Raw genomic sequence first — 18839 nt, 5'->3', positions numbered from 1 at the left:
TCGAACGCTCGGCAAATTCAGGTGTCCCAGGCGCTGGTGCCAGACCTCGAGACCAACCGCAGACGAGCAAGCGAGTGCGCTCTTCGTATCCTGCGATCGCAGATCGAGCTTGAACAGTTCCCGGTAACGAGTTCCAGTTGCCATGACGTCACCGTCCGAGTTCAGCACCTTCACTCCAGCGGAGTTGAAGATTACCGTGCAGCCTCGCTTCACGATCTGGTTGACGGACAGCAGGTTCGATGACAGCTCGGGGATGACTTGCACGTCATTCACGACGATCGGGGAATTCGGGCAACTTTTCGGGGTGAGCTGCATCCGCCCCTTCGCCACGACCTTCATCGCCCCTCTGTTGGCTGCAACCACGGTGCCTCCACACTGCTGAAGATCCTCCAGCATCGCGTCCGACTTCGAAAAATGGTTCGATGCGCCGGAGTCAAAGTACCAGTTGTCATCCTCCTCGTTGAGTGCCGACAACACGGTGCACCTAGCACTTCCGTCCTTCTTCGGCTCCTTCATCTTGCAATCACGAGCGATGTGACCGTAGTTGTGGCAGCGCCGACATTTCGGTCCTTTGGATGTGCTCGGGTGACTGCTGGGTGGATTGCTCTGTTGGCTTTTCGTCGACTTCTTGTGCGCCTTGTTGCTTGCGAACGCGGCCCCCTCCGACGGAACAGACACCTCCTGCAGCAGCTTCGTCTTGATTAGATCCCCTGTGATTGCTTGGCCGCAATTTTTCAAGGCCATAATCATTGGACGATACGATGCTGGCAATCCGTTGAGCAGGAACGATCCGACCCACTCGTCCGTCACGTCAAAGCCGATTCCGCGCAACTGGTGTGCGGCATCCAGGATGTCGGACACAAACGCTTGCATCGACTCGCTGTTGTCCAGCCTCGTCGAAGTCAGTTTGTTGATTAGCGCCATCCGTCGAGTCAATCCGGAATCCTCGAAGACATTTTCGAGCTTCGTCCAAGCTTCCTTCGCCGTTTGCACCCCCCTGAGGTGGTGGAAGTTCGATTTGTGGACCATGAGGATGATCCGCCCCTTGGCCAACTTGTCCATCACCGGGTCGACCACGGCGCCTGCTGCCGGTTCAACTGCGTCCCAAAGGCCTTCAACCTCCAACATCGTCTGCACAGCGAACTTCCAATCCGGCCAGTTTTCACGGCCCATCAGGAGCTCCATCGGCGGCAGATTCGACAGGGTTTGCTTTGTGGCAGCGCGCCCGGGAGCATCAGCTCCGTCCCCGCCCGTGGACATTTCGATCGCGAAACTTCCGAAAACTCGCGGCGAAAAACTTTTTAACTCGAACAAACGCGTTCGAACAGGCCCATAACCTGTAAAAGGTGGAGTGGCAGTGGAAATAAAAACCGCGTGTACGTTTGTCAAAGTTATATTCGAGAGTGGTTACAGCAGAGTGAAAATATCTGACAGGAGTTGAGCTACACGCTAAAGGGCGTTTACTCATTTCTTCTTGTTTACTAATCTACCACAGACAAGTGGACAGCTTAAATCTCCAACACATAGCAATCTTCATAATCTTGTTTTTTTTATATATATATATCAGGGTGCCCAGAAAAAATGACCCCCTGCTCCACAAGCAAAAAACGGTTTTTTGGGTTATTCTAAGTATATGTGTAAATTTTGAGCGAAATTGGTTGATATTAACCCATTGATACCCGAGCCTAAAGTTGGTGAAAAAAACGTTTTCCATACAAAAATGACTTTTTCAAATCGTTAATAACTTTTCAGGGTCGAGTTTTACAGCTTTGGTATGTTGTACGAAGTTGTATATCATTAAATTTCGAATAAGAATCTCACTTTTGGGAATATTTGGATGGAAGTAGCGCACCCTGCAGACCAAACCGTAAGAAAATTGGGTTTTCCATACATTTTTTCGAATTTTCCCATACAAACTTCACCTCCGAGTATCAATGGGTAAATGTTGACCGATTTAGCTCATATTTGGCTCAGAGTCCTAAAATAGGTCAAGGAACAATATTCAGCTTGTGGAGCGAGGTTTTGAGAAAAAGTCCCATATTCTGGGCACCCTAATATATATTCTAAGCAAGTTATTTTCGCTGTATACGATCTTTTATTTGCTGATTCAGGAAAAAAATCAAAAGATAGACAAACTTGCTCAAAATAATGAGGCTACTTAAGCTAACGTTTCATTGAATAATTATTTATTAATTGTAACTGAATTAATTGAGAAGAAACCAATTTATTACCTTTTTTAAATTTTTGGCACTTTTGGCAAATTTTCAAAAAAAATCCCGGGTCCCGGGAATTCCCGGGAAGTTGCAAAATTCAACTCTCGATTCCCGGGAAATTGAAAATCTCGAGAATCGTCACACTCAAAGTGGAGTGGCCATGATTAGCCGAATCCACAAGCTGATTTGAACAAAGATGGTCCCAAAGGTCCCCCCCATCTACAAATTACTTTATAGGAAAGTTTAAAGCTTTCCTCCTCCTTTATGTACAATTGTTCATACAACAACAAAAAACTTGTTTGTATCAAGCATTGATAATCGCTAGGGTTAGTGATTTTTTACGATTTCACGGACAGCGTGAAATTCCACAATTTCCGCGAAATCCCGTGAAATTCAAGGATTTTCTGAAATCATTGCCAAACATTAAAAAAAAAACAAATATTTTGTCCACAAAGGTATTAAATTTAAATTCAGCCAAAAATATGTTTGCCTAAATTATATATTTTCATGGATAAAAATAATATTGTACCGTAATCTGGGGTGAATCGGGACTACAGTCTGAATAGGGACAGCAGTTTTTAAAGCACTTAAAGCTTTTAAATTTGGAAAAGGGAGTACACATTTTGTTGGCCTGAGTCTGTTCTAACCGAAACCAACCAGACAAATCAAAATATTGTGCTCCTACCCAGTGAGAAAAATCGAGCCAAATCGGCTCGATCCTCGAGCCAAACTCGACTCGAGTCTCGACTCGATTTAGGCTCGAGTTTGGCTCGAGGATCGAGCGGGAATCGACTCGATTTGACACAAAAAACTCGAGCCAATCGAGCCAAGAAAACGTCAAACAACAGTGCCATCTGCATTTGGTATTCTGAACTATACGAAGCGCCTCCTAGCGGATTATAGTTAACCTAATTTATGATTTTTATGCCGGATTTACCTAGGTAAACTGGAGCATCAAATGAAAACGGCGGATTGACTTTACTAAGCCAATCGGCCCTTTTCATTGTTGGCACCAACTTATTAGAATGTATTATTATTTTTATTTGAATCGTATTTAAATTTACATTTCATTTAACAAAATATGTTATTAATTATAATTAATTTAACGCCAGATTGCTTTCTTCTCTTCCGCGGTTGTCTTCTCTGCTTTGGAAGATTTTTCTTCCTCTTTGTCAGGTTCACGACCTCCTCAACGTCATCATCCAGCGTAACCACTTCATCATCCGTTGAGCATACTCTTGGCTGATTCCTCCCCTTCATGACTTCGTCATCGACGACGACCTTCTTGACAAGTTGCTTGAGTCATTCCTGTTCCGCTTTGCGGTGCAGGATTTCCAGATAAGGCTCGCGAATGGCCTCGACCAACAGCTGTTAGCGTTCGCGGCCGTGCGGGTGACCAGCGCCAGCAGAGCTGCTCCGACGTAACCGGCGAGTTCGTCGTAGTCGATGGTCTCCTCGAGTTTGGTGATTTCCAGATTCTAAGCGCGCGCTTCGCGCTCCGGAGTTTCGAGCCAGATTTCCTGTTCAAAGCGACCGGAGCGACACAGGGCCGGGTCGAGCGCATCCCGCCGGTTGGTAGCACCGATGACGAGCACCTTGTCACCTTCTTCGATTCGCAAAGGCCGTCCAGGCTGCATAGCAGCTGCGCAACGATTTGTCGTTCCATGTCCTTCTGCGCGGTGACGCGGTTCGCCGAGATGGCGTTGATATCGTCGAAGAAGAGTAGGCACGGCGAGAGGACCGTTGCCTGATTGAACACCTCTTGGATGTCCTGGATGCGTTGTTCCGACTTGCTGGAAACCCCCGCGACCAAATTTGTAGCCCCCTTTGCCTGCCTGCATTAGAGAAAAGAAAAAGGTGGTTAGGTTAATCTTGAAAAAAGTGGGTTTTTGGAAGTTCGATGAACTTACGCTCTAAGCACGGTATAGTACTCGACGGCAAGCTCAGGCACTCTCGTCCGGGCGGGCAGGCTGGGATTGCTGCGGAGTTCGGCGGTGACACTGGTGCTGAAGTCCAGATGACGGAACGGTGACCGAGAGTTCGGGTTTGTGATTGATGGAAATCCGCTGACCAACTGTGGACTGATGCTGGCTCACCGATTCCGCCGCTGACTTAGGCCCCGTTGAACGTCATACTGTTGTGGTGGTGCGACAGTTCATCGATCGTTTGCTGTTGCTGTTGTTCGCGCCGAACCACACAGATCTTGCACAGGTCCCTAAACTGCGACACCTGGCTCTTGTCGGCGATTGGCGAGGGGTAATCTACTGTTTAGGGGGTGTTGGCATATTCGTTCGCTTCATGACTTTGTCATCGACGACGACCTTCTTGGCAAGTTGCTTGAGTCGATCCTGATCCGTCTTGCGACGCTCGACCAGCAGCTGTTGGCGTTCGCGTTCGGTGAGCATTCGCTTGATGGCGGTTGTGACTGCTGCGACGTAACCGAGGGCTAGATTGGCGTTTTCGTCGTAGTCCATGGTCTGTTCGAGTTTGAGGTTTTTGCAGATTATTTTCAGAATCTGAGCGCGCTTCGCACTTCTGAATTCCGAGCGAGATTTCCTAGTCAAAGCGACCGACGCGACGCAGGCACGGTTCAAGCGCATCCGGCCAGTTGGTGGCACCGATGACGAGCACCTCGTCACCGCTTTCGATTTACGCCGTGCAAGCTACTTAGCAGCTGGGCAACGACTCTTAGTTCAATGTCCTACTGCGCGGTGATGCGGTTCGCCGAGATGGCGTTGTTCTCGTCGATGAAAAGTAGGCACGGCGAGAGGATCGCTGCCTGCTTGAACACCTCCCGGATGCCTGGCTACAACTTGCTGGAAACCTCCGCGACCAACTTTGTGGCCAGTCCAATCTTAAGCTGACCAGCGATAGCGTGCGCAAGCAACGTCTGCCCCGAGCACAAATCCACGCGGAGGCGGCACTCCGGTTGCTTCACGTGCAGCAAAAACTCGCGCAAAATCTTGGCCATTCCACCAACATCATCGAAGTACGTGTCCACCAGCTTGGAATCAAATCGCTTTGGTCGCTCCGACCGACCTCCTCTGCCTGCCTGCACTAGAGAAGAGAAGAAGTTAGTCTTGAAAAAGTAGCTTTTTGGAAGTTCGATGAACTTACGCTTCCAGCACGGTGTAGTCCTCGACGGTAAATTGATAGTAGCCGATCCTCGGTGGTTTTCCTTCGCGGCAAGCTCGGGCGCACAAGCTGGGATTGCGACGGAGTTCGGGGTATCACTGGTGCTAAAGTACGGCTGACGGAACGGTGACCGGGAGTTCGGGTTGGTGATCGATGGGATCCCGCTGGCCAACTGGGGACTGCTGCTTGCTCGTGATCCCACGGTTAGTGGGAGGGCCGATGGGCCGGTCTTTCCAAAGGACGGATGCGTCTGGACGAGACCGTGCGTGGTCTGGAAGCTGTTCTTGGCGGCGGGCAGGGAGTCGGTGATGTGCGAGTTCCACTAGGATGGAGCAGGCGTCTGGTCGGCGGAGAATTTGTCTTCTGTGAAAGGGATAGAATTGGTAGTAGTTAGGACTAGTTAGTCATGTGTCCTTAAATAAGATTGTTGATGGCTGTAGAATTCGTACTCCTTGTCGTCCTCGGAAAGCGTTTCTTCGACCAGGTCGTGACGTCACTTCCCATGCGTTCCTTCGTGGACAGGTACGCTACAAACTGTTTGCCACTTTCGGTCATCACCCCGGATCATGGCCTGGAACATTTCCTCTATCCAGGCGGATGCGTTCTTGCAGATCGGAGCCGGATCTAGTTCGCACGGTACTTTCCGGTTGCCAAAATAAGCTGTCGCATGCTTCCTCGTTAGCGAATTGGCCGCTGAAACCCTGTGGCCGGTGGACTCGGATCCCCGTCGTCCTCGTCACTCCGAACTTCCGGCAGCTGTACCGGTACCATCGGCGTAATCAACAGCACCATATTTTTGAGCTCCAGCGGCCGGCTTGGGCGTCTCGTTGCAAGTGGCCGTCACCTCCTGGTCTCTGCTCACGCTGGAGGAACTTTTGTCGCCCTGGCGCGACCGCGATCAGCGTTTTCCTGCTGCTGCCTTTTGCTGCCGGAAATCGTTGAGGTAGATTGGACGACTTAAGGTTGGTGCGGATCTCTCAGATCTCCTCCACGGAGAACGAGTGCGGAATTAAGCTTGTGTTGGAACTCATACAGCTTGTGTTGCTGTTTTCGCTCGACTCAGCCGCCATCCCTGGATTGACCGAGGTTACTTTCCCACCCGCATTCGTCGTCGTCGCTCCGCCCCAGTTGACATTCTTCGCCTTCATCATCCGCACCGAATTGCCCTCATCCCTGTCGGACTAATCACTCAGACAGTAGCATGGATTCAGCAGCTGTGGTGCCCCAGTGTGGATTTTTGTAGTGTTGCCGCAGCTGGCGCAGGTTCCAGGTGCTGTTGCACGTCGCATCTTGGCTGTTTCTTCGCCCATTTCGTCGACGGCTCCCTTTTTGAGTTTCTTTTCCGACTTCATCTGCTCCAAGAGCTTCTTGTCCTTTTCAATCTCCTGCCGCTAACGGTCCTCGTGCTGCTTGAACGAATCGAGCATATCTTCGTCGTCCTTGAGGGCACAGCCCGGTTGGGCATACGGATTGTTTACTCCTCCAACGCTTCCGGCAGAGCTGGTGATCGTTGTGACTGATGGCGCTACCTCTGGTCGTCGTACTGGAAAAGATGCTCTTCAGATCCTATTCGATTTGCCGAACATATCCTCCAACGCGGAGGCCGTTGTTTGACAAGACGTTGGCCGTAAATTGACGCCAATTTTTCACGGTTTTACCGGCGTTCCAGGACCGCCCTAGGACAAAGTGCTGATCGCCGACTACGACTATTGCTGCAAAAGGAAAGATCAAAATAAAATTGTCCGTCGGACGCAGATTCAAAATTTACCAGTTTGATCACGAAAAAATCTTCCCGATGAACACGCGGTCGCGAAGGAGCAAACAAAAACAATGAAATTTTTGTCAAGTCCGAGTTTGACAGCTCAAAAAAGTACATGCGACACCTACACTTGAAAAATAGAACTAAGTTGGCTCGAGTAGCTCGAGTGGACCTTTCACTGGGTACATGGTTAAAACTCAAGGGGTTGGACAGTGAGCAACCGAGTGACTCAATTTCTCAAAATGACTCAATGTTACTCAAAGTTACTCAATTTTTCTCCTGATTTTTTTATAGTTTGGTTACGGAATTTTCGAATGTTGTTGTTTTGACAGATGGCTGCATTTTCAGAAAAAGTGGTGCTGAAGTGGCTGAAGGTACAGAAGGTAAATCAACTAATTGAGAAAAGATTCCGGAGATTATCGCCGGTGCGGACAATCTCGGATTGCATCCGGTCGTTCAATGGCATCCAGTTGGCCGCCAGTTCCCCAGTTCCATCGGTTAATCTTCTGCTCGTCAGTCGACTTCTCCAGCAGATTGTTCAGCAAGTTTTTCCCTTTGTTCATTCGATTTTTCAGAAACGCCCTGGAAGCAGCCACTCCCTGTTGGACACTGACCACGGGACGGAGATGTGGGCCAATTCGCTCGATAAGGCTTGGCACCGCTTGATGGCCGCTCTCGCGAATGAAAACGTGATCCTGCAGCACACCGAAACCGTCATCACCAGAACGGAACGAGAATCTCCGGGGAGAGCTGCCACATCCGACGCAAAAAGCATCATTGATGGGTTGGAGGACCTAATTACAACCACAGTGAAGACATCTTCGGTCAAAATTGGAATTGTGGAATTAAAACTACTTTTCGGGAAATTCAAGTCATTTTATTGTTACGCTACCTTTGATATGGTCTAGGATAAGGTACAAATTCATCCTCCTTGAATCCAACGGAATCTTCACCATCTTTGGCGACCCAAATGTCCAAACAATCATCATGCGCTTCTGAACCCGTTGTTATTCCAGAGAACTGTCATGCCCTGGCCACGATCTGAGTTCCGTCCATCCGCGTTCCTATTTCAGTTGAGCAACCCAGCCGGAAACCTTCCCGCAATCAGTGCCTTCAACAGGACCGGGACGTGGAGCAGTGGCCAGAGCCTTCCTGCCTCCCTCAGCTGGCTTCCTCTCAGCCGCGGCCGGTTTCTTATCAGCAGCTCTTCATCTCACCGAGCCGGAAGCAGCAGCGGCGGTCGCTAGCTTCTGCTCCTTCTACTCGACCGGTTGGCCCGCGGACTTTTTTGATGGTTTCGACGTGATGGAAAAGGATAGATGAACGGTGTTGAATTCAACACCTCGAGGTCCGGCCCGTTCCGCTTTTTTGCACTCGTTTGACCGTAATCGCCATCGCCACCTGAAAAAAAAACTACTATATTTTACACAGTTCTTTGAATGTCGCTTTTCTCCTTAAAGAACCTACACAGAAAAAAATATGTAAATTTCCACGTCATGTAAATTGTGTTTTCAATGTAAACTTCCCACATGTAAAATTTAAATCGAATGTAAAACGTTAAATCTGATGTATTTAACAATAATGTAAAATCTAATTGAATGTAATTGTTAAATTTAATGTAAATCTATCTGATCTGACGATTTTTATGTTTACGAAAGTCGTGTAAAATTTAAATCCAATGTAAAAAAATACTTGATGTATTTTTTGAACCATGTAAATGCTCGATCATATTGAAATGACAGCTGACCAAAACAAATCAGTTTATTTGTTGTTAAAGTGTTGCGCGCATCGAAGTGGAAATGTTTTTTGCATTAAAAGGTCGATATTCGACATTTCAGTATTGTTTGGAATTGTATTATGTGAGTATATAACATTTTATCGCTAACTGTTACCAATATCTATTCAGGGGCATGACGGTTTTCGTAGCGTTTCCGGAGGCAAATGCCGGATCAGCAGCTCATGTCGGTGCCCTCGATATGACAGGACGGAGATGGAAGGGGGATCATCCTAAGTAAGTTTTGCCAGCAGGATGTCCTTGTGGCTCGTTTGGTGTAGATCTCGCATAAGTTGATATCTTCAAAATGGCTGGCCAGGTTTGCTGGGTTCCGGTCATGTCCCCATGGCCGACTAGGACCGCAGATCGGCTTTGCAGTTCTGTTCGAGTGGTTTGAGTCCACGTTTAACCGCTCGAAACGACAACTAGCGTTCAGAAACTTCGTTTACTTATCTTACGGGAAGAGATCATTCGTACTGGTCCCTGGTCCGGTGGATTAACAGCAGTCTTGTTGGTGTTGCAACTGGTAAGCCACCACAATATTTCGTTGCACTTTGCCACTAATTAAAGTAATTCCGTGGTTTGAGGGTGAACATTTTTTCATTACGTTAAAAACAATGACTTCTGCTTTTTAAAAATCAAATTGAAATGCGAATTGATTGATTGTCAAAACTGTAACTGAAAATCGCACTTGCTGAGGTCATTTTCGCATCTCCTCATATTTCTTTTTCAATTAACTACGATTACACTTTTTTTTGGTAATTGTAGTCGATCTGGAAAATTCTTTTGAAAAAGTGCAAAACGTATTCAGCAAAGTGTAATTTTCAGTTACAAGTGTAGTACACTTCCCAAAATCAACTGTGGTAATCGCTGGCATTTTCTCAAAATAATCAATTCACCATTTGCGTGTATTGCCCTGTTTTGACATTTCTCCCCTCCTTCGCAGCCGCCCTCGCGCTGATTCATCTGCGCAACCGAAAAAAAACAACAAATTTAATCTGTTCAAGTTCTACAACGGTTTGGAATTTATTTACTCAAAGTCTTGCGGCAAAATAGTTAAACCGGTGCAAAAAACCGTCGGACAACGCTCCGCAGAAGTGCTGGTCACGTTTGTTGAGGCTGATTCGGCGGCCGAGCTGACCTATGACCGGTTTGAGGAGGCGTAAAAAAGTAAACGGAACTGCTGAACAAGTGCCAAGAGCAGCCGCACCTGCTGGACGATAGTTTGGAGAAACTCTTCGAAGGTATTTTAGGGTTAATTTGTTGAGGGGATCGGGAGAGGCTGATGAAGCATCGGCGAACAAAAATTTGTACCAAAATAACTATTGTAAAGTGCGGACGTTTTAGGCCTTTCAGAAGAAGGTACATGCCGCACGAGAAACTGCATTTGAGCTTTGTTTTTGGTCATTTCGAGCAGCAAGATTTGATACCTTGCCTGTTGTGACTTTTGTTGCTGCTGACCGGTTTATTTGGCGATTGCTTCGAATGGTCCCGGTGAGATCGTTAAGGAGTTTCTTCGCCCACAGCAGCTCTTGGCAGCCTTCGGCAAGGGCGACGAACTCGGCCTCGGTGGACGATAGGGCGATGCAGGTTTATTTGAGTGTCGACCAGCTCACCACTCCACCGCCGAATTTGATGATCAGACCATCTCCGTTACCAAGGTGCAGACGGAGGTCCTTGGTTCCTTTCAGATATTTCAGGGTGCGTTTGGCTTCTGTCCAGTCGCGATTGCTGGGATTAGAAACTTTCCTGCACAACAGCGAAGTTTCGATGCAGATGTCCGGCCGGGAGTTGACCGCGACGTACAACCAACAAACGGTACGACGTGTTCGTCGGCAAATTTGTCTCCTAATTTTTGTTTTACGTAGCCGGGGTAAAGCGGGATCATGGACGGTTTAGTTTCCTCGCATCCGAACCGTCCGAGTAGCTTCTCGATGTAGCTACGCTGGTTCAGATGGTAGTGGCCTTTGACCTTCTCGATGTGGATTCCGAGGAACTGGCGCAGCTCTCCCAGAGTAGACAACTTGAACTGCCATTCCAACGTTGTACGGATTTGGCTGAACTCGTTGTCCACGTATATCGCGATGAAACTCATCTGCTTGTCTGTTTTCTTCACATAGAGGCATGTGTCCGCCACGCCGGGCTGGAGTACGAGCAGCAGCTGTTCGCCTAAATTGGTCAGATAACAGGTATGTCCTGCTTTGAAGTACCGTAAGCAGGGGTGACATTGAGTCTGAGGGGTTATATAAATTTAGCCAATGTCACTCTTGCCAACGGTAAATCATTCTTGTAGTTTTAACATCACCTCTGAGATTCTTAAAGCATCGGGTGAAATTAACGTCTGTGAATATTTCAAATTCAATATAGCAATTGCTCCATTGAATCTAGAATTCAAAAAAAATCCAACGAATTCTAGATTCAACGGAGCAAAAAAAAATTTTTTGGTCGTGTAAGTTTACATTAGATTCATTGGACATTTACACGATTTCAAATGATTTTCAAATTGAATATTTACAATGAAAGTCATGTAATTTTCCAATGAATTTGATGTAAATATACATCATTTATCATGATACCTTTTGGTACATGATAAATAATGTAAATCTACAGGAATATTTTTTTCTGTGTACCTCACGGCACGGAATCGACACTAAAACCAAGAGTTTATTCCGCCGAATTTGTGCGTTGTGGAAAAAATTCCGCTCCCGCTGTTTTTGTGTTTGCGAAATGTCAGTGTCAACGTTCAAATGTCAATGTCAAAATTCGTTACGTCGTTCATGAAGATCAAGGTGATGATTGAGAAATTCTGTGGCTCAATTTAACTCAATGTTATTCAACATTTCTCAAAATCACTCACTGTCCTACCCCTTGTTAAAACTGCTGTCCCAATTCGCCCCATGTGTCCCGATTGACCCCAGTTTACGGTATTACGATCACAGAGAACAGATTGTTGCACTGCAGCAATCACAAAATGTGTTGCATACAATCTTGCATCAAAGAAATTAGGGTGTAAAGGATACGCTTGGCGGCGCCACCGTCGCAGCTGAGATTACTTGACTTAACAATGTAGAATGGCTCAATAATTTCCTCAGAAAAATAATATTTTCCTCGTTTATAAACTAAATTCACTTCAGTACAATTTCAATTGACTGCAAATAATGCAAAAATGCATTAACATTATCAAAAACATAGTAGAAAACCTGTTTAAAAATTATTTTTTTGAACGAGAGCTTAAAATAGTACCTTTCCACATGTTAACTCTGATTTCGTTTTGTTTACCTTCACAGCTGATTTTGTTATTTTCTTTCGCGCGTAAAATCGTACCCCTACGATGAAGGACAGTCAGACATTGGTCTGATTTCGTTCGTTCGGAATGTTTTGTGCAGTTAGTGGATGGTCCAACGTTCTGCTACTGTAGGTCATCATGATTTTGAAGTGGCGCTATCTAGGCGGATGATGCACACCCTAGCTCTTTTCAACGTATCATGGTTTGAATTTTTACACACGTTTTTCGATGCTTTTTGTTCAGTGATGTACATCTGTTCTCTGTGTTACGATTATCTCCGACCACAAGCTTGTTCAAATAAAGCAAAATCATCTTTTTTTTTGAATTTTAATACCTCCCGCTTTGTGGACAATCGCCAACTCTCGACTTTTTTTTTATTAGGTCCTATAAACATATGAAAGACAATAGCTTGTAGGACCTTTTAAAAAAAACTCTGAACTCAACTTTCTGAAAACTCTCCATCATCACTACTCCATAAAATTTCAGCTCTGGTTAAGGTTTTTGCAATCGCCTTATTTCGAGACTTTTGTAAAATTTTGTATCTTTATTAATTTTTAAGCACATTTCGTCAAAATGAGGCCTTTTTTACATTTTCTGCATAGACCAACATTTTATCAAGATCTCAACTTTGTGCGCGGTGTTAAGTTTTTCACCAGCTGATATTGACAGAAGCATGACATTTCTCGGGAGTTTTCACCGCGGACGCAACGCATTTCGGTTTGTTTGCTATAAATTGCATGCAACTTCCCAGATCGAAAGTCCTTAAACCCACGATGTTTTGTAAGGCAACGATGTTTTTGGAAAATTTCGATGAACTGTATGCAGCGCATTCCCAGATCGAAAGTCCGTAGACCCACGATGTTTTGTAAGGCAACGATGTTTTTCGAAAATTTCGATGAACTGTATGCTACGCGTTAGAGCGAAAGAGAAAGTATGCTTTGTATTTTCATCGAAGTTTCGCTAAGCATGCTATCTCGTTCTTTCATGTCTGCGAATTTTTCGGTACTTCTGTCAAACGCAAAACTTCTCACGTCATTTGCGTGTTTGGCTGGGAAAAAAAGTTAGGCCACGACATTTTTCCGATGCAGTTCCGGGGTTTCCGGTTCCTGGTGCAGTGCAACGGCAGCGGCTTGTGCTAATGGGTAAGTAAATTACGGATGCGGTCGTAAACATGAATTCCGGCAAAGTTGTTTACATACCTTTTTCCTCTCCAAGCTGGACACCGATTCTGACGTAGAGGACGCCGACTTGAGCAACGAAACGTCCCCTTTCAGAACCAGAACCAGTCAACAAACAGCAGCTGTGCCAAGTGGCCAACGGTGACCAAGTGGTATGTTGTGCTGGGGACGAAAACGACCAATCTGGCATTCGGTGGTAACAGAACCGGTGCTGAAGAAGCGTAGGTACAACAATTATTCTTGGGATCTCCAAACCCGACTAACCTTCCTTTCTTTTAGGCAAAAACATTCGGTAGTCGACTCCAGAAACAATAAAAACGGCAGTCGGTTGGAAAGTAGGGCGACGTGTTCCTTGGGGCGGTCAGTTCAACAGAAGGGGAACGTGGAATCTGCCCACATGAGTGTTTCCGGCGAGGCTCCCTGAACTCCGCGGCGTCATACTTCGAAGTATTCTTCCGAAACGCCAAATAAGACACCGCCCTCCAACAGGCGCAAAACCTACCGTATCTTCGGGTGATAGTTCCGGGCCGCGATAAGCACTACGGCTAGGCCAACACGCAAGTCGGTGTCCGGAAGCGCGCAAAGTTGCAGAAAAGCGTTACCCATCGACAAACTGACAACGATCAAGAGCGCGGAGAAGTTTGCTGGTCAACAATCTGCAGGACGTGCGCGTGAAAATGGCCAAGGCCGGGGTCGGTGACAAGAGCCAGCTGAATCGAGACGAGAGTGAGGTTCGGAGGCCATGCAGGCGTTTTGGTTTTGTTACGGAACACGATACAAGTTGTTGGGAAGCTTAAGACGCCGGTGGTGGTTTCTAAGAAGGTGGCCGGTAGGATCTGGTACAACATCGGCAGCATTGGCTCCAGCCGGGATTTCCCCGATGCCGGAGTGGCCAGCAGGGACGATGGTGATCAATTTCCGGACACAATCGGAGTGGCGTGGCGTCGGTGTTGCATGACGGATTTGGTCGAACAATGACTTGAGCTGGACGACGGAATGACAACGCCTCAACAACAAAAGTATATTCGCAACCATTTACTGTTTGCTGGTGAGTTGATTTAGGAAATGATTGTCCGTCGAACGCAGACGCAGAACTTTGTGCAAGTTCGATTTTATCTGATCTGTCAGTCCGAAAATCTTCAGGGGTTGCTTTGTTCAAAGGTCGATGACAGGTACAAAGTTCTGCGTCTGCGTTCGACGGATAATCATGTACCAATCCTAACAATTTGACTTAAGAGTAAAATTCCAATTTACATTACTCCTTTTCCAGTCTGTACACACGAAAAACTTTGAAACAAAGTGCCCTGCGAAGTAGTCCATCATCAAGCGCGCCGCGCTGGACGCGATTCTCGATCAACGGCGATTCCGCGAAGGTTCTCTGAACGCCGCGTATCGCCCAGACAGAACCAGCCGTTTCCCCGGGCAATAGCAGGATCCGAAATCCCCCACGATGTGTTACCTTCCGGAAAGCTCCTGAAGCTGCAGTTTGACCAGCGCGTGTTTTCAGCCACGAGATTAACGGAGCTCGTCGAATCTCCGCAAATGGTCCACACTGCAAAAAATAATCTTGCCCCAAAGGGCGGCAATTTCTCGTTCATAACGAAAGATGTTGGTAAGTTACTTGTGAGATTTGCTAGTTTTAGTGTAAAATTGTTTTTTTTTTCTTATCAAATAGGGTGATGGAACTGTCACACGGGATGGCCACGTTACTGCCAGTGCTCTAGGAATAACGTTACTCGCTTGAGGTTCCGCAGTAACACGCCTAGATTGGCAAATCGGAACCGGCCCACGTTCTTAGAACTTTTTCCCCGGCCTCTATCCGGAATTGACACCCACGACTGCCATGGCCCTGCAAATGTCCTTGATCCACCGCTGCACGGAGCAGTGTACCGAGGACAAAATGGAAGCTGACCTGCTGGTCGGTTACGGCGAAGTTGCGCTCAGATGATTTCAGCCGCCACCCGGCACATGAACCGCCGTAACCGATGAAGGTTCCGTGGCTGCGGTCAGCACGAAGACTAAATCCCGGCTTAACGTGAGTGTGGGTAGCCGGACATGACGAATACAACATTCATATGCATCGACCGCAGGCGTGCCGGAAGCCGATCTGTCCGAATGGGAAACGCGCAATCGTTCCATAACGAACACGCCGGTTACGAGAAGTTCGCCGACGACGACTGGCTCGATTTTGGGAAAAAAAATCTGAAACTTCCGTTGTTGAAAGCATCCCAGCTGGGTGGTTCCGAGTCCGACGATTGTACGCAGTGGCCGGGTGTTGTACGCTACAAGGCTACCACCTTAGCATAATACCTTTGCTTTCCAAGACACAAACTTCGGCTACTGTATCATTTTGTCTGAGATCAAAACTTTGGCCTCGTAGCTGAATCACCTGATAGGTGGCCAATTAGGAGCGGAGTCAGTGCTGAAGGTAAAACAATCATTATTTTATTCTTCTAACCTTAAATAATTTCCCCTCTTCCAGGTAGTCGGTTGTGAATTCGCAACAGGCAATATGTTCCGTTGTAGCTAATCCGGTTACGAGGACCGACGAGAAGCTGCAGCACACCAAGGTGATTGCCAATGGACAACGAGTTCCATTACAACCAGACGCTACAGTTTTCGGACAAGGAGTCGGAACCGAACCCGCCGAAGGAGGTGCCGGTGAAGCAGGATAGCAAGCAGCATCTGCAACGCGAACGCCAAGCGCGTGAATCGCCTGTCCGTCAACCGCCGCCGCCCTCGCAATAACATGGCAATGTCGGCTTTGGAGGACTGGACGCCGAGGCTAAGTCACGTCTCAAGTTGCGTCGTGAAGAAGGCCAGCGAAGGGAGAGGGAACGTGACCAGGAAGCTTCAGGAGCTGTAGCAAGAGCTGAAAAGTAAGAAGGAAGAAATCAGGGTCTTCACCGGTCAATGACGATTTTCTGGATCAGCAGCCATCGGCTGCAACTTACAGCGAATCGAGCAAGGGCCAGCCTGGATTGACGTTCATGACCCTGCAAGTGCGCTGGGATCAAACTAATAGCACACCATGGCCCACCTGCGCAGCAACAGTGCCGGGGAATCGATCGTGGCGATCGTGACCACGGTACAAGGTCCCACAGCGTCGCATTTTCTCCAAGGAGGACGATCGCTTCCCGGTGCCCGGAGTCATCCTGCAAGATAATCGGCAACGGTGGCCGTACAACGCCGCAGTCCAATCGAAGCAGATTATCATCGGATCTTTGGTTAGTGATGCGGAAAAGGAGGATCGTCGACTGTCAAAGGCAGCCGCTCCGTTGACCGAGGCAAACCACATGCAGCAGTTCCAGCAGCAACCAGATTCGCGTTGAATTTTGGAATCGTCAGATCCTAGAGCGGATCAAGGAAACTCCGGCAAGGCCTTGGGAAGATTTGGTAGTAGCTGCGGAGGAAGCTAGTCACGCAATCTCGTTGGACGAGATGACGAAAAAGTACACTTCCGGATCGGATGCTGGCAAGAACGACAGCGGTAGTGTGTCTGCGGACCGTTCAGGTGCAGTCTATTGAGCTAACGAACAACGAATCCAACTGGCGGTTCGGTTTTAGAAGCGCAAGACCTACAATCACCTCCGAGCTCCCGGAGGTTTCCCAGTACAGTACTAGTACCGAAAGCTGCCGTTTGAACAGGTCGTGTTTTCAACGACCCCAACAGTTTATGTACCGTAGCATACCAAAAAGTCCGACATCCAGCCACAAGGTTAACGGAGAATCTCAGGAACCGTGTTCCTAGAAGTTTTTTTTCCTCAAGATTCCCCCAAGACGTTCCTGGAACATTGCTCCAGCTGCTCCGGAAGCTATCCGGAAATGCCACTCGAACGGCCATGCCGACGACGAGAGCAACGCTGCACGGAATTAGCTCGGTCATGGCCCTGAAAGTGTCTTCGGAACAACGCTGTCCTCGAAACGGCGGGTGGCCTGTTGGTTCTCAAATTTCGGAAATTTATTTGGAACATTTGCATGATTTGGTTCACTAATTGTTTTTTTTTCTTTTCTAAATAGGTTCATGCAATCCGGAATGGCACGCGGTGCGGAACGGAAATGGACCTCGATGCCCCAAGTAAATTAACAGACTTGCCGGGCGGTCACCAACCTGCACGTGCCCTCGGAACGATGCTGGACGAAATAGGCTCGACCTTTATGGCCCTGCATGTTCCCTTAAACGTCGATGCGTGGATCAGGCTCGGTAGACGGTCACCGCCTTGCAAGTGACCTGGAACGAACCTGCACAAATACGCCAGGTCAAGTTCAAGCGATTCCGGTCCACGATCCTGGCCTTTTCTCGTTCAAAATAGGGTGATTTATTTGTAATATTTGCTTCCTTCGGATCACTAATTGTTTATTTTTCCTCATTAAATAGGGTCATACAATCCGGAACTGCCAGGGACCAGGGACGGCTATGGCTCAAGAATAGATTCGTCGGACAATCACCAACTGCAAGTTCCTCGGAACATCGCTGGATGGATCAGGCTCGGCGACGGTCGCCGTCCTGTGGGGAACTAGGTGGAACCGCTGCAGTCTACCGTACTGGATGTGACCGGTGAAAACGAACCCGGTCAATAAGTCGCCGGAAGATTGAAAGTGAACGGAAAAGCTCTACCAAACTGGACCAGCTCCCGCTCTTCCTTGCTCCGGACTATCAAAAGCAGCAAAACAAGTGAAAAAAAGATTGATTGTACGCAGAATTTAATATAAACGATATAATTTGATTAATAAAGTGCAAACACGCAAAATAATCGGATCAAAAAATAGAAATTCTTTCAATCAAAACAAACCCCTGATGACAGATGACGGAAAAAGAAGAAGAAGAACCATAAAAAAAGAGCTTGATGCGCGTCCGATTTTTCACCTTTACGTCGCCCTTACATCGCCCCCGCACGTAGGCCTCTTGCGATGTTCGAACAACCTTGACAGGTTGAGGTTTCGGGTGCAAAATACCTTGATTCGGGTCTGATGCGTGTCTCAAAATCAGACCCGCATCGGCCCCGGTAGGTCTGATCGTCGCTCTGACGATCAGACCCGATCGGCCCCGTATTTCTTACTGGGTTAGAGTGAAAGAGAAAGCATGCTTTGTGTTTTCATCGAAGTTTCGCTAAGGATGCTATGGTATATGACCCTATTTTGGACCTAGTACCTATTTTGGACCTATTTTTATTAATCGAGGTAGTTCAGGCTTTTAAAGTACGAATTCACTGAATCCAACCAACATAAAGTGTAGGCAGGATCGTTTTGTATCTTACCTCTTCCAAAAATGTTAACATTTTTGATTATTTCCGCATTTTCAGCCACTTTTTCCAACGCCATTCGAACTTCCTTTCATTTTCCTAGCACATCGATTAGGTCCAAAATTCCGGCCTCGTTGCTTATCAGATTTGGCTCGCGACACCTTGATGATTTTTCTGTTTTGCACTGACACCAAGCAATTTCGTCCGGTTTCCGAGCAATGTAACTGTTGTTTATTTAATTCTTTCTTGTT

At 47.3% G+C, this 18839-nt stretch overlaps 2 protein-coding genes across 2 annotated transcripts in view; both read right to left on the bottom strand.

The window, feature by feature from the left end:
• Positions 1–4996: 4996 nt before the first annotated feature.
• Positions 4997–10976, bottom strand: LOC119769145. The gene is made up of 4 exons (XM_038261047.1): positions 10798–10976; positions 10498–10729; positions 5331–5670; positions 4997–5270 (listed from the first exon to the last, which is right to left on the bottom strand). Exons 1-4 carry the CDS (start codon positions 10974–10976, stop codon positions 5020–5022), a joined length of 1002 nt encoding a protein of 333 aa, XP_038116975.1. The 3' UTR covers positions 4997–5019.
• LOC6045760 overlaps positions 7969–18839 on the bottom strand; it is an 81572-nt gene continuing 70701 nt past the window's right edge. The window contains exon 7 of the mRNA XM_001863029.2: positions 7969–8508. The gene's annotated coding sequence lies outside the window, so the exon portion shown is untranslated. The remainder of the gene's footprint in view (positions 8509–18839) is intronic.

The sequence above is a fragment of the Culex quinquefasciatus genome, chromosome 3, assembly GCF_015732765.1.
Source record: "Culex quinquefasciatus strain JHB chromosome 3, VPISU_Cqui_1.0_pri_paternal, whole genome shotgun sequence".
NCBI lineage: Eukaryota > Metazoa > Arthropoda > Insecta > Diptera > Culicidae > Culex > Culex quinquefasciatus.
The sequence above is the reverse complement of the archived record's forward strand: the minus strand, read 5'-3'. Positions and strand labels throughout refer to the sequence as shown.